The sequence below is a fragment of the Anneissia japonica genome, unplaced genomic scaffold, assembly GCF_011630105.1.
Source record: "Anneissia japonica isolate Jap-2015-1 unplaced genomic scaffold, ASM1163010v1 scaffold11804_len14091_cov122, whole genome shotgun sequence".
NCBI lineage: Eukaryota > Metazoa > Echinodermata > Crinoidea > Comatulida > Comatulidae > Anneissia > Anneissia japonica.
In genome coordinates, this window is record NW_022695094.1 from 609 (window position 1) to 13,528 (window position 12,920).

At 36.2% G+C, this 12,920-nt stretch overlaps 1 protein-coding gene across 1 annotated transcript; it reads left to right on the plus strand.

Moving 5' to 3' along the window:
• Positions 1-1,040: 1,040 nt before the first annotated feature.
• LOC117101373 (E3 ubiquitin-protein ligase TRIM71-like) lies at positions 1,041-9,914 on the plus strand. Its single transcript, XM_033241347.1, has 4 exons — positions 1,041-1,096; positions 5,839-5,930; positions 6,543-6,735; positions 6,934-9,914. The coding sequence occupies exon 4, from the start codon at positions 6,943-6,945 to the stop codon at positions 9,106-9,108; it is 2,166 nt and encodes a 721-aa protein (XP_033097238.1). The 5' UTR covers positions 1,041-1,096; positions 5,839-5,930; positions 6,543-6,735; positions 6,934-6,942; the 3' UTR covers positions 9,109-9,914.
• Positions 9,915-12,920: the final 3,006 nt, after the last annotated feature.

A 12,920-nucleotide genomic window follows, 5' to 3' on the forward strand; every position in this document is an offset into this window, starting at 1 on the left:
GCCTCATGAAAAAAAAAAAAATGTTTTGCTATTAAAAAATGTCCAAAACATTTTTCCATGGAAAATAAATATAATAATGGCCTGGGGGCCAGGGGGCCGCCTAGGGCTTCGCCCCTGGAAGCCACTGATGAATTTAAATGGCGAATTCTTATTACTTATTTGATAGACATCGAGTTACTATATGACTTCATGTAGGCTATGCTTTCTAATGTTGAAATCAGCTTCCAAAACCAAAACATTTTGAATAAAGCAAGAAACAAAAAGTATGCAATGTAAGTAACCATCTAATTTATTTTCAAATCCTCCTTCTTGAAAGTGAAATTCTATATTTTGGAAATATATATATTCCAACCATCATGAGGCTATGTAAATGAGCATTTGTCATAACAGAACTCAAATTATTTTCAATTAGTCTCATTGAATTATTATTATTATTATTGTTATTGTTGTTGTTGTGATGATGATGAAAAGTTAACACAAACAATATGGTGGCTAAACGAATATTAAATGTAAATATTTTTTTTATTTGTTTGTTTCCCAACAAAATTTTATCGTCTTCCCCGACGGTGGGGGGGGGGGGGGTGGTATTCTTCCCCGACGGGGGATATACCCCAGCCCCCCCCCCTCTGGCGCCACCACTGCCTCACTAAAAAAAAATCAAACGCAGGACGACGTGAAACTAATAAAATATTTTATATTTGGCGGCGCCTCCCCGATGGGAGTTCAAGTCTCTAACAGGGGAAGGGGGTGAGGCTGATATCCCCGACAAGAAAAAAGTGGGCGTGGTCGGGCGTCGCTAAAAACCTTTTAGCGACGGGGAGGAGGATATGACAATTTAGGGGTTTCAAAGGCTTATTTAATCAATAACCCCTCCAGTGGCACCGCCACTGCTAATACTTGCATTGTAGCGCCGCCACACAGGCAATACAGTACATTAGGCCATGGCCTACTTGAATTGCATTTGGGAAATTCCAATATTATATCATATCCTTTTCGCTGCTTTAGTGCTTTTGTTTTTTGGAGCGTCAGCATAGGCATTTGAGAATCAAGAGAGGCATATAGCCTATAGATAGGGCCTAGCTAGGTCGAGGCATAGGTAAGTAATAATTTTATGTTCTTGAATGTGCTCCATGTCAATCTACTTTACTTCCTATTAGAATCTACTAAGTTTTTAAACCATGGAGGTATGTAAAATTAAACATTCCAAATATAATAAACTAATAACTTCCCTGGTTCCGATACTATATATAGCATTCATGTCATAAGTAGTAGTAGGTAAGTAAAGTAAATAGCCTACATAAAATGCAATGGTTTTAAGTTGTACGTTCTATGTACATCACAGAGATTAATTATCTCTGATTGGCCAAAAATTGCTGATAAAAGATCATAAAAATTTGTTGGGGCGCTTCATTTTGACTATAATGTTGATGATATAAGAGTGTCATTTCCGGCGATTTAGAGACTATTTCCCCAAATCGCACCTCAGTCCCAACCATGGTGCGGCTGAGGTGGGTGTGGACTCGAATGACAATTTAGGGGTTTCAAAGGCTTATTTAATCAATAACCCCTCCCGTGGCGCCGCCACTGCTAATACTTGCATCGTAGCGCCGCCACACAGGCAATACAGTACATTAGGCCATGGCCTACTTGAATTGCATTTGGGAAATTCCAATATTATATCATACCCTTTTCGCTGCTTTAGTGCTTTTGTTTTTTGGAGCGTCAGCATAGGCATTTGAGAATCAAGAGAGGCATATAGCCTATAGATAGGGCCTAGCTAGGTCGAGAATAGGTAAGTAAGAATTTTATGTTCTTGAATGTGCTCCATGTCAATCTACTTTACTTCCTAATAGAATCTAATAAGTTTTTAAACCATGGAGGTATGTAAAATTAAACATTCCAAATATAATAAACTAATAACTTCCCTGGTTCCGATACTATAGCATTCATGTCATAAGTAGTAGTAGGTAAGTAAAGTAAATAGCCTACATAAAATGCAATGGTTTTAAGTTGTACGTTCTATGTACATCACAGAGATTAATTATCTCTGATTGCCAAAAATTGCTGATAAAAGATCATAAAAATTTGTTGGCGCTTCATTTTGACTATAATGTTGATGATATAAGAGTGTTATTTCCGACGATTTAGAGACTATTTCCCCAAATCGCACCTCAGTCCCAACCATGGTGCGGCTGAGGTGGGTGTGGACTCATGGCTTTGAAGTAGGTATAAAGTAAAGTAACAAAGACATTGTTTTAAAGTTTTATTTTCTATGGTACATTACACAGATTGATTAGATCTCTATGATTGTTGAAAATCGATGTAAAGATCATGATGAGAAATTAGTTGGCACTTCATTTTGATTATAATGGTGATGTGATGATGATGAGTAAATACATACCGTAAATGCTTGAATAAGCGCCGCTCTCGAATAAGCACCGCTCTCGAATAAGCGCCGCACCAAACTTAATCGATAGTATTATTACCCTGTGCAGTGGCGTAGCTTTGTGCAGTTTCCCCAGTGCAAAGCACTGGGGCCCAGGGCTATTGAGGGCTCATTCATAAATAATTTTTAAATAATTCCCAACTACTTTTGAAGAAAAAAAAAAACTGAACAGCCAGCGGGCCCCTCAATATTATTCGGTTTTAAGAGGAGTAATTATTAATTGTGTTCAATTCAGTGGTGTATTCAAGGGGGCCCCAGCCGGCCCGACTCAATATTTTTTTTTTATTATAAACAAATTGGGAAAAAAAAAATTATATTCATTATATTATGAAGTAGGAGAGTATCATTTCCGGCCATTTATGAGGTGCTATAATCATAAATATTCTTACTTCAGCCCCAACCATGGTGGGGCTGAGGTGGTCTGCATCTTCCACCTATGAGAATCCCACCCTGCGTCTATTTCGAATTCCCAAATCCACCACTGCAATTTTACGTGCCACCAATTTTCTTGATTAGGCCTAGCCTAGTTTAGAACAGCCACTGGGACCGAATATGCCCCTCTTAAAATAATCTGATTATCATTGGTATTTATTACTAACCTAGGCCTTTATAAGTAGGAGGTAAAGGAAGCAATTCTTACTGAATGTACTGTAGTGTTACAAATCATGGTAAAGATGAAGGCGAGCATGAACCAGTCAGAGTTTCTGATGCATTCGATGACTTTAAATTACTGTACTCTACTCGCGCGAATAAGCGCCCCGTTTGAATAAGCACCCCTCTCGAATAAGCATGAACAAAAATTTCCTTAAGCGCCCCGTTTGAATAAGCGTCCCCTTCTAATTTGAATATCGCCCCCTCAATAATTCAATCAATCCTGGGACTGTGGATGTTGGCATGATTTGAGGTTTGGAGTGGAATCACATTGTCCTTTAGTCAATATCAAAATGAGGATATTTATCTTGGACAGATGAGAGCTCCCTGGACAAACAGTATATTTCCAACTTTCATTTTCTTACATTTGTCTATAGCCTAGTCCTACTCCTTTTCCGACAATTTGCACCTTTAACACATTCTTGTGTAAGTTTTCAAAAAAATCTGCAATGATATGCCGTCCTGCTATTCTTAATCGGCCATTGGCCAACAAGCTAATCACCACCACTAATTCCATCTGCTATTCTGCTGTTATGTAATATTACTGTACTCACAACATTCTTGCCATGACAAGCCATGCTCTCTGGATGATTATCTTTTCCGCCGCACCACCATTCGTAATTTGCTGTTTCCTGATGTCCTTATATAATCGTTTTTCATTAAAAATGTGCCTCATGAATTTAGTAAGTTCTCATAAGAACCCCTCGATTTTCATCTATTTCCATAAGCGCCCCCTCAATTTCCACTCTGTTTTCATAAGTGCCCCGTTAGAATAAGCGCCACGTTTGAAGAAGCGCCCCTCAAAAAGTGAAAAACTATTTTAAGCGCCCGGGCGCTTATTTGCGCGAGTACGGTAACAGCAAATGCTTTTGTAGAAGAAATTGTTAAATTTGTCAGAGAAACAGAAAGGTCGTTAGAGGGAAGTTTAATGACGTCTGCGAGGCAAAACAAAAGAAAAATAACTCTCAAAAATTGATGAACTTAATACCCATTTCACACTAGCAGAAAATATTACAACTTTTAACAAGTTGTAACAAGTTTGTTATTCCGAGATTTTTGGTTCGTTTCACACATGCACTTTCAAACCATGAGAAATCTCGGGAAAACTCGGAAGAATAATGACTAGGCCTAGAGGCGTAGGGTAGTACTAGTAGTAGGCCTAGGCTAGTTGTAGGTTGTCCAAATTACATATCAACTACTAAACTAGGCCTGGTACCGAATTAACAAGATCATAATTATTCCATGGTCCTTAGCCTTCGGAAAGTAAAACGAATTCAACTCCTAGCTCGCTTGCTGTAGTCGAGCTGGCGAGAAAGATAGGCCTAGGCTAGCTAGGCGCAGTCGGGCCGCCAGCCAGTAGCTCACCATTGTTGTTATGTTAGAGGCAATCAGTGCGACAAGCATCATAATGATTCACTGTCGGCGTATTTTACGAAGCCTCGTGATTGTTTCAACATCAGACATGTGAAATTGTGTGCATGTATTCAACAACCGTATTTATTATAATGTGAAAAACATTGGATCTAAGGGTTGTCAGGAAGGACAGATGATTTAGCCTGTTGATGTTGCTGTCACAATGGGTGACTAGTAATTTAATCCATAAGACTATTTATTCCAACTATTAAGACTCTAGATTCTATTAAGAGAAGAGGATTCGCCACAGAGGTACAACATCAAAGCTATTTCATTATTGATAAGCCTCCTAATGATTAGCAGTAAGCTAAGATGAGTGTAGGCTGCGGTTTTTGCACATTCAAACAATACGCAGGCCGTGTATAAATTTTATACACGGCCTGTGTGTTGTTGGTACATGCTTAGCCTCGTTGTAAAACCGCTGAAATGAAATTAGTGGGAAAAAAGTAAAGGAAAATTTATATTGGTTTTTCTGAATCACCATACCCTGTAGTGTATATACACCATACCATAGTGTCACAGAAAAAAAAAATCCCCATCCCTGGAGTTTAAGCAACTTTTTAATTTTGGATTAAAATACCTATTTTATACTATTTAAGATGGGGGTAATGGAAATAAATTAATGTTTTTAGTCACTTTTACATACACTATGAAAACCCAGGCTAACTGTATTCAGGCACAGGGTGGAAGTATGCACTCTTTGGAGTGACTGCTCTCTAGTTTTATACCTTTTTTCCTACCTTAGGCCGCTTTTCCACAATACAGTAATAGTTCTGAGTAACACTACTGAATTTTAGATGCGTTAATCTAAATGATTGGGATTTTTTTTCTTTTAAAATATAGTTCTAGGTTTGTTTCTAGGACTATGTCTGATTTAACTCGGAACTCTGCACTAACACTGTCATGACGAACAAAACCCCAAATTAAATAAATGAAAAATGATGGTTCATTCAGGGAACAGTGCTCTGGTTCATTGAAGAGTTGTTCCTTCCGCAATAGACACAACTAGGTAATACTTTAAAAATCAATTTAATTCCGAAGAATAACACAACGCAAAGATTAGTTTGTGTGAGTTTTTCTTGGAAACAGTGCAAATTGTGTGCAAGACTAATACTATTACCATAGGCCTATGGTATTAACTTGGCCTATCATTAATTTCAAATTGATTTTCGAAGTACAGTAGAGTATTGTTTGGAATGAAATGCCTGTCTCAAAAGTTCAATCAACCAAGAGTTATTGATTATGATTGTCTAATCAAAAGCACGTGTAGTTGTTAACAAATGCCACACTCGATTGGAAAATTTACATTACCGTATATTTTTTACCAGCTTGGTTCCTGTGTTTGAAGAAGATAAGTGCATGGAGCAAAAATTGACAGTAAAATAAGATAAATTTTGGAATCACCTACATTAAGGCTTATGTAAGTAAGAATTAAATTTGTTCTTAAATATCTACATTGCATTAATGGCTACATTTTGTTTAAAATATAGAAATCAATGTTATGCAGCTGTTTTTTATATTGGTTAATATTGTTAATAATGAGGCAACACATAATCATTTTGCAGTACGAATATTTGATCAATGTATATATTCTCTTTATTTCCAAAACAACCTAGGCCTAAGACTAAATAAGAGAGTCTATTGATCATTTGAAAAGAAAAACGATAGGCCTATCATTATTGGATTCATATGTAAGCCTAATGTCTATACTACCACGTCATCATAGTATATATGCAGTATTTATAAATGATAAACGTACATAGGCCCTATTATTATTTCTATTATCCCTTTAAATTCAGTACCACCGATTTTACCTTTGGCCATGCAACCCGAGTTAACTATGGAAGCATTTTAATTCTGAATCTATCAAATGGAGGCATTGTTGGCAGATGATAACAAGATTGAGAGACGAGCAAATCTAAAGTGCATATGGAACAAATGTTGGCACCTCCTAAGACTACCACCGCTCGATAGCTCATCACCCCCTCCCCCTTAATCCATGTGTTTATTCCGTGTTTTTCACTTCCAACAGAGTGGTTCTACTTCAAACTTAATCAAGGCCTTTTACTCTGCCAAGGGATATTATCAATGAGTATTTTGTAGGTTCGAGTCTGAGTGTATGTTCCACAAACTTAATCAAGACCTTTTACTCTGCCAAGGGATATTATCAATGAGTATTTTGTAGGTTCGAGTCTGAGTGTATGTTCCAGAGACTACAGTAACACGTACGTACTACAATTCTAACTTTGTAGTCTTTGCAATATTAAACATGTTTCTTTATACTGTAGATAAAACAAATAATTACATTTGCAATAATTATTCCCCAGCAGACCATTAAATACTGGCAGCATGAATTTAATAATGGAGGTTAGAAATAATAGACCCTAGATAACCTATACTTAGGCCTATTACTATTTTTTTAGGATTCCAACATGGCTGAAAATGAGCTGCATCAATCAATGGGAGACTCAAATAAATGTCAAATCTGTCTAGAAACACGCAATGAACTAAAAACATTAAATTGCCAGCATAGTTTCTGCTTGCGTTGTCTTCAAGATTGGATGAATAAAAAGGGGGAAATGGAGTGTCCCAACTGCCGTCAAGTACAGCGTATTTGTGAGGGAGGGCTTAAAGAACTGCCTTCAAAAACAAATAGTGAGGGTACTGCAGAGCATTTAGTTGAAAGTCATGGTGACAGGAAATGCTACTGTGGTAAAGAAAATGCCGAGTTCTTCTGTCAGGATTGTAGACAGTGCGTATGTTCCTTTTGCAAACATTCTCATGATTTCTTGCCTGCTCTCAGGAACCATACACTAGAACCAATCAATACCAACTGGCCAACAGAAGAGCCAGAACCACTTTGTCCACAGCATGAGAGAAAGTTGGAGTTTTATTGCAACATTTGTAAAACACCGATCTGCCAAAAATGCACTGTTACAGATCATAGTAAAGATGAAGGAGAACATGAACCAATCAGAACTTCTGATGCATTCATTGAATTTAAATTAACAGCGAATGCTTTGATGGCTCAAGCTGATATCCACAAACACCAGACAAATGTAGGTATAAAGAAATGTAAAGCAAATAATTCTGAACTTAGTAAGGGTAGAATTTGTCTAATAAAAGACATCAACAACACAGTGGAGGAAATTGTTAAATTTGTCAGAGAAACAGGAATGTCTTTGGAAAGGAAGTTGGATGATGTCTGTGAGGCAAAACAAGAGAAAAATAACACGCAAATTGATCAACTCAAATCAACAATATCAAGTGTTGAGGAAAAAGAAGAATATGTTGCAAAATTATTGAAAGGTGGTGAAGCAAGAGCTCTCCAAGCTTGTCAACAGGCAATTAAAGAACTACAAGAAAAGATTGCTGTCTTACCAGAGACAGAACCTAGAGATGATGGGAAGGTTTACTTCTCTTCAAACAAAGATCGAATATTGAATACATTGAAGGAAAAGGGAATTGGCCTAGGTAGTGTTACTGAAAAGCCAGATGCAAATATCTTTGAAATTGTACAAGGATACCCAAAGACTGTTACACATAATCAACCTTTTCATGTCAAAATAGCTCAAAATGTTAAATGTGAAGTAGATATAAGGGACCTAAAGGCAAAATGGGTATTAAGTGATAGTTTGGGTCACTATGATGTATGTAGCATGGTTGAGCAGACTCGTGAGAGAGGGTATATTGTAAATGCAACTTACAGGAGATCGTTATGTACTATCATGAACTTGCATGTTACATTTTGTAATGCCTCAATAAAAGGCTCTCCAGTCAAAATCAGTGTTGAATCACAAGGTACACAGACTCTGATTAACAACATTGCTAACATTGAAAAGGGAATCAGCAGGTTATTCTGGTCTCAAAATGGTTACTTTATATTGAGTTGCTACACAAATGAAATATTTAAATTTACAAATTCAGGTGCATATATCAGTAAAATAAAATTATCACAGAAAACAAGAATTAGTGGAATTTGTGAGTTGAAAAACAACAACCTCATATTTTGTGACTCGGGTAGTACAAACATAACAATTTGCAAACAAAATGGCCAGGTGATTAAATCCATATCAACTGGTCTGGCAAGTCAAAATTCACTATCTGGTATTGATGTGAATGAAGCTATAAATTTAGTATACGTTGCTGATCCAACTGCGAATTGTGTATATGCATTTGACATGGAGAGTAATTGTAAGGTGAAGACTATTGGATCTAAGGGTTGTCTGGAAGGACAAATGAATGAGGTTTCTGATGTTGCTGTCATAAAAGATGGAAATCTTATTGTGGCGGACAAATCAAGAATTCAGTTATTTGACAAAGACGGTCAATTCATAAACCTTCTTATTGGTGGTGGCGAAGAAATTGGAATGGTGATTAAGCCTTTTAAAGTAGTTGTTGATTATGATGACAACATTATAGTAGCAAGTGAAGGAAAGGTACAGTTATTTGATAGTAAGGGAAAGTTTGTTAAAGTACTTTATGAAAACTTAAAGAGGAAATTTACTACTTATGTAATGTCTGTTTTCTCCCAATATCCTCGAAGTCTTGCATTAGCAGAATTATATTCAAATAAAATTGATGTAGTCCATTATTAGAATTTAGAGTACTAGTGTATCATTTGACTAGGCCTACTTGATTTATTGGAGTACGGTGATAGTAAAAATTGATAATCCAATGTAAATGTGGATGACCAGTCATAGCATCCTGTACTCTGCAGTATTCAGAATTAATATTTAAATTAGGCTTACGAAGGTTGAACATTTATTGTTTTCAAACTATCCTGATTGGAATCTGTGAAGTATTTAATATACATTATGGCGTTCATGGACCCATGTCAAAAGCTTTAACTGACCTCCAAGCCCAAGTTTACTCATTGTCGATATTCCATCCATAAGACTATAGACTGAAGATGATTTTTGCCACAAAATTATGTTATAATTTAATTGGTGATCCACTTCTCGAGCGGATCACCTCTTGTTATTGTACTGTCTCTTCTTTTTTTCTTATTCTTCTTTCTTTCTCCGTATTTTTGTTCGCACGATATCTCAAAATTGCTACGAGGTACGCAGACGATCGTTTCATCGATCATTTTGGCATCGCCTGGAATAGACATGGTGAGGTTTTCAAGGTGACCAGTCATGCGTGATATCAGCTACGCGCAATTTTGCGTTTTTACATTATCGATCATATCAGCCTAACCAATTGCCATTTTGAAATCGTAATTAGTGAGCATTAACTTCAGGTCAATGTTGAAGGTAATTACCCTAATTTTACGATTGCGCTTCATTACGCGCAAAAATTTCAAAATGCTCGAAATCACTTTTTGACTAAATTAGAGCACGTTTCAGGCCATTTTGAGCATTTGAAAATTTTTCATAATTTTCAACTACGCGCTCGCACTTTTACTTGCGCAGTACGTATGGAAGCTAGAAATTAGGTTTTTTTACATATTTTGGGTTCCTGAAATTGTTTTCACAAATTTAAATTGTTTTCGGTCATCTTATGGGCACGTACGACATTGCTATTGGACGGGGATTTGTGCTGATATACAGTGAAAATATGCTAAAGTAAGGCCTATTTATGACGTCATTACTTTTTATACTCGTTTGAACGTATCTTGCTTATCTTGATTGATTGTCTCCCACCTGTGAGTATGTTATAGCTAAATCAATTCTCTTTCGGACGTGTCCCTTTATTTTTCATTTTGATCACGTCAGCATGGTCAAAAAGAATGAATTTTTAGAGCATTCTTATCTCTCATTCTTAAAAGATGTAAAAATTAGAACACAGAGAGGGTGGCAGACTATTTCAACGCTATCAGACATACAGTATATACAGTATAGGTTATATGAAGGGAAAATTTGTGTGGCATTAATAACTAGCAAACGGTTTTAAAAACGTGACAATATTTAATTTCGTGTGCCATTACTGTACACGCACACATCGTGACGTGTGCGTATGTTAAAATTTCAAAATTCTCAATATCACTATTCAGATAGTTTAAATGTTTCAGGTCATTTTCTGCATTCCAAAACTTTCCATATTTACGCGCCATACGTTCATTTTCACGCACACAGAACGTACTGAAGCTGGAAATCACGTTTTGTTACATATTTTGTGTTCCTGACACTGTTTAGTGGCATAACGTATTATGCACTCTTGTGCGGTGGTCTGCAGGGCCTCGACTCCTAGTAGCCCTGAAGGAGCCCATAACGACATGGTCTTCTATCTAGCACCCTGACCCTAAAGGACTTTGTTGATACATAACAGCATAATGTGTTTCTGACATCAACTGTATGTAATTTTTGTTTTGTTTAAGCTTGTTTTATGAGAGAAATTAAATTAAATGAAATCAAAGCTATTTCATTATTGATAAGGCTCCTAGTGATTAGCAGTAACATGTTTGTCACACTGTTGGGATCCACTGCATTAGCAGAAAATGATAGTTGGGTTGTATCATATATAATGTTCGTACCATACTAAATAATGCTTATTGGCTTACGCTTACAAAATGTATTACCATTAAAGTTTTAACTCTTTCCTGTAATTTAAATTTATAACACAAAATAACCTGAAGTAAAACACATTATTATTGTAATCAGTCTCGTAACCAGCCTGGTTAAGCAAGGGGATAAATTTTAATTATATATATTTTGAAGATGCGTTTTCTGACATTTTAGCATGTTCCAAGTTAAAAAATTGATTTTGATGAAATTTGTTTTGCAAAATTGTGAGAATGTGACTCCCAGCACTTGGCCAGTGGAACACCATTGGTGCCACAATAGTTTATTTTTATTAGTTTTCACTGGAACTGGAACACAGTCTATTGGACGCATATTACGTAGCTGTCGTCATTTCATGACTACACTTGAAAAAAAAAACCACTAAGGCTAAAAATTAAAGAAAAAGATGTTATAATTACCAAGATAATATTATGTATTGTAAATATACAATGTAGCAATGTGTTCTTTACAATGTATTTCTCCACTTTACGCATTATAAGACATTTATCGAAACTTAATTCCAGAGTTTGTCTGTTCTAATCCCCTTGGTTACTTACAGGCATGGTAATATGCAAATTATAGAGAAAAAAAACCAATAATGTTTTATCGTATGTAGTATTAGTCCGTTGATGTTTTAAATATTTAGTATAAAGTGATATTTTGTCTAGTGCTGCTTTAAATTGTCTTCATTCATTATTTCATTAACATGCTGTGTTGTAAAATGTATAGAACAACAAATTATGTACTTACTGTACATACTGTCAGGCACTGTACAAACTGTGAAATGCATACACTACTGAATAATTAGCAGGCATGAGAATTATGTAACACACACATATATATGCATACACAATAGGGAGTTCTTAAGTTAAATTTAGTTGCTGTAATAAATGAAGTCGCACAACTTTGTTTTCTATTATCTTCTTGTTGTCATATTGTAATAGAATCAAGTTAACATCCACAGCCTTGACACCATGGATATCCAGAAAAACAAGGGTTACTATTTTAACTATAATCGTAGTATGCAAAGGCGATAGCAACTGTTTTGAATCAAGATGTTAAGGATTTTAGATCTCGGCAGTGGAATGATCATGGCTGAGGATGATATGGTGTAGCAGCAAGTGTGCAGCTGTGTTTTGAAATGTGGAGCATCTCGGAGACCAACACGTTTGTTGGGCCTGAAGTGATAAAATATTAGGAATATCGTACATCCTACCCAAGACACCAACAAAATTTGCCTTCTAAAAATTAAATTGTGCTGTCTTAACTCAATATTTTCCAAAATTATGATATCAGGCGACCTGGAACATAAGATATTGCAATAGTGCTTTTCACTATCAACCATCATCATTATCAACGTATAGATAACTGTATAAAAGTGGTTGGGGCTAAAATGAGACAATTCCAACTACAGACCCACAGGAATGGCCCTCAAAAAAGAAGAGTAATCTCACATCAGGCCATTCATTAACAATTTCTCTGGAGATATCTTTTGTTTACCTTATCAAGTATTTTATGCACGTAACGTCATCAGAGGGCACTGAATGAGGTAGCAATTGACATTTTTGCATGTCTTAATACGTACCGGTCCAACCGATATTATTTTGCACTAAAGTAAAGTGAGCAGGGTATAAAAAGAGCATAGTATCATCCCATACGGTAGTCTTGTCTTTGGTCATTTCAAATCATGGTCATCTTCTACAGTACAATGTATAAATTTTCTTACAGCTACAAAGTGAAAGGGATTACTCCTATTAACAGTATATCCCCATACGCTTACGATAGCCGCGAAATTTCAGTACGAAGGTGATCACATTTTTCTTGGCCAGTTAACTACACAGACCCATATTTAGGGGTCTTAATCATTCAGGAGTTACCTAAACATTACCAAAACTGTATACCAC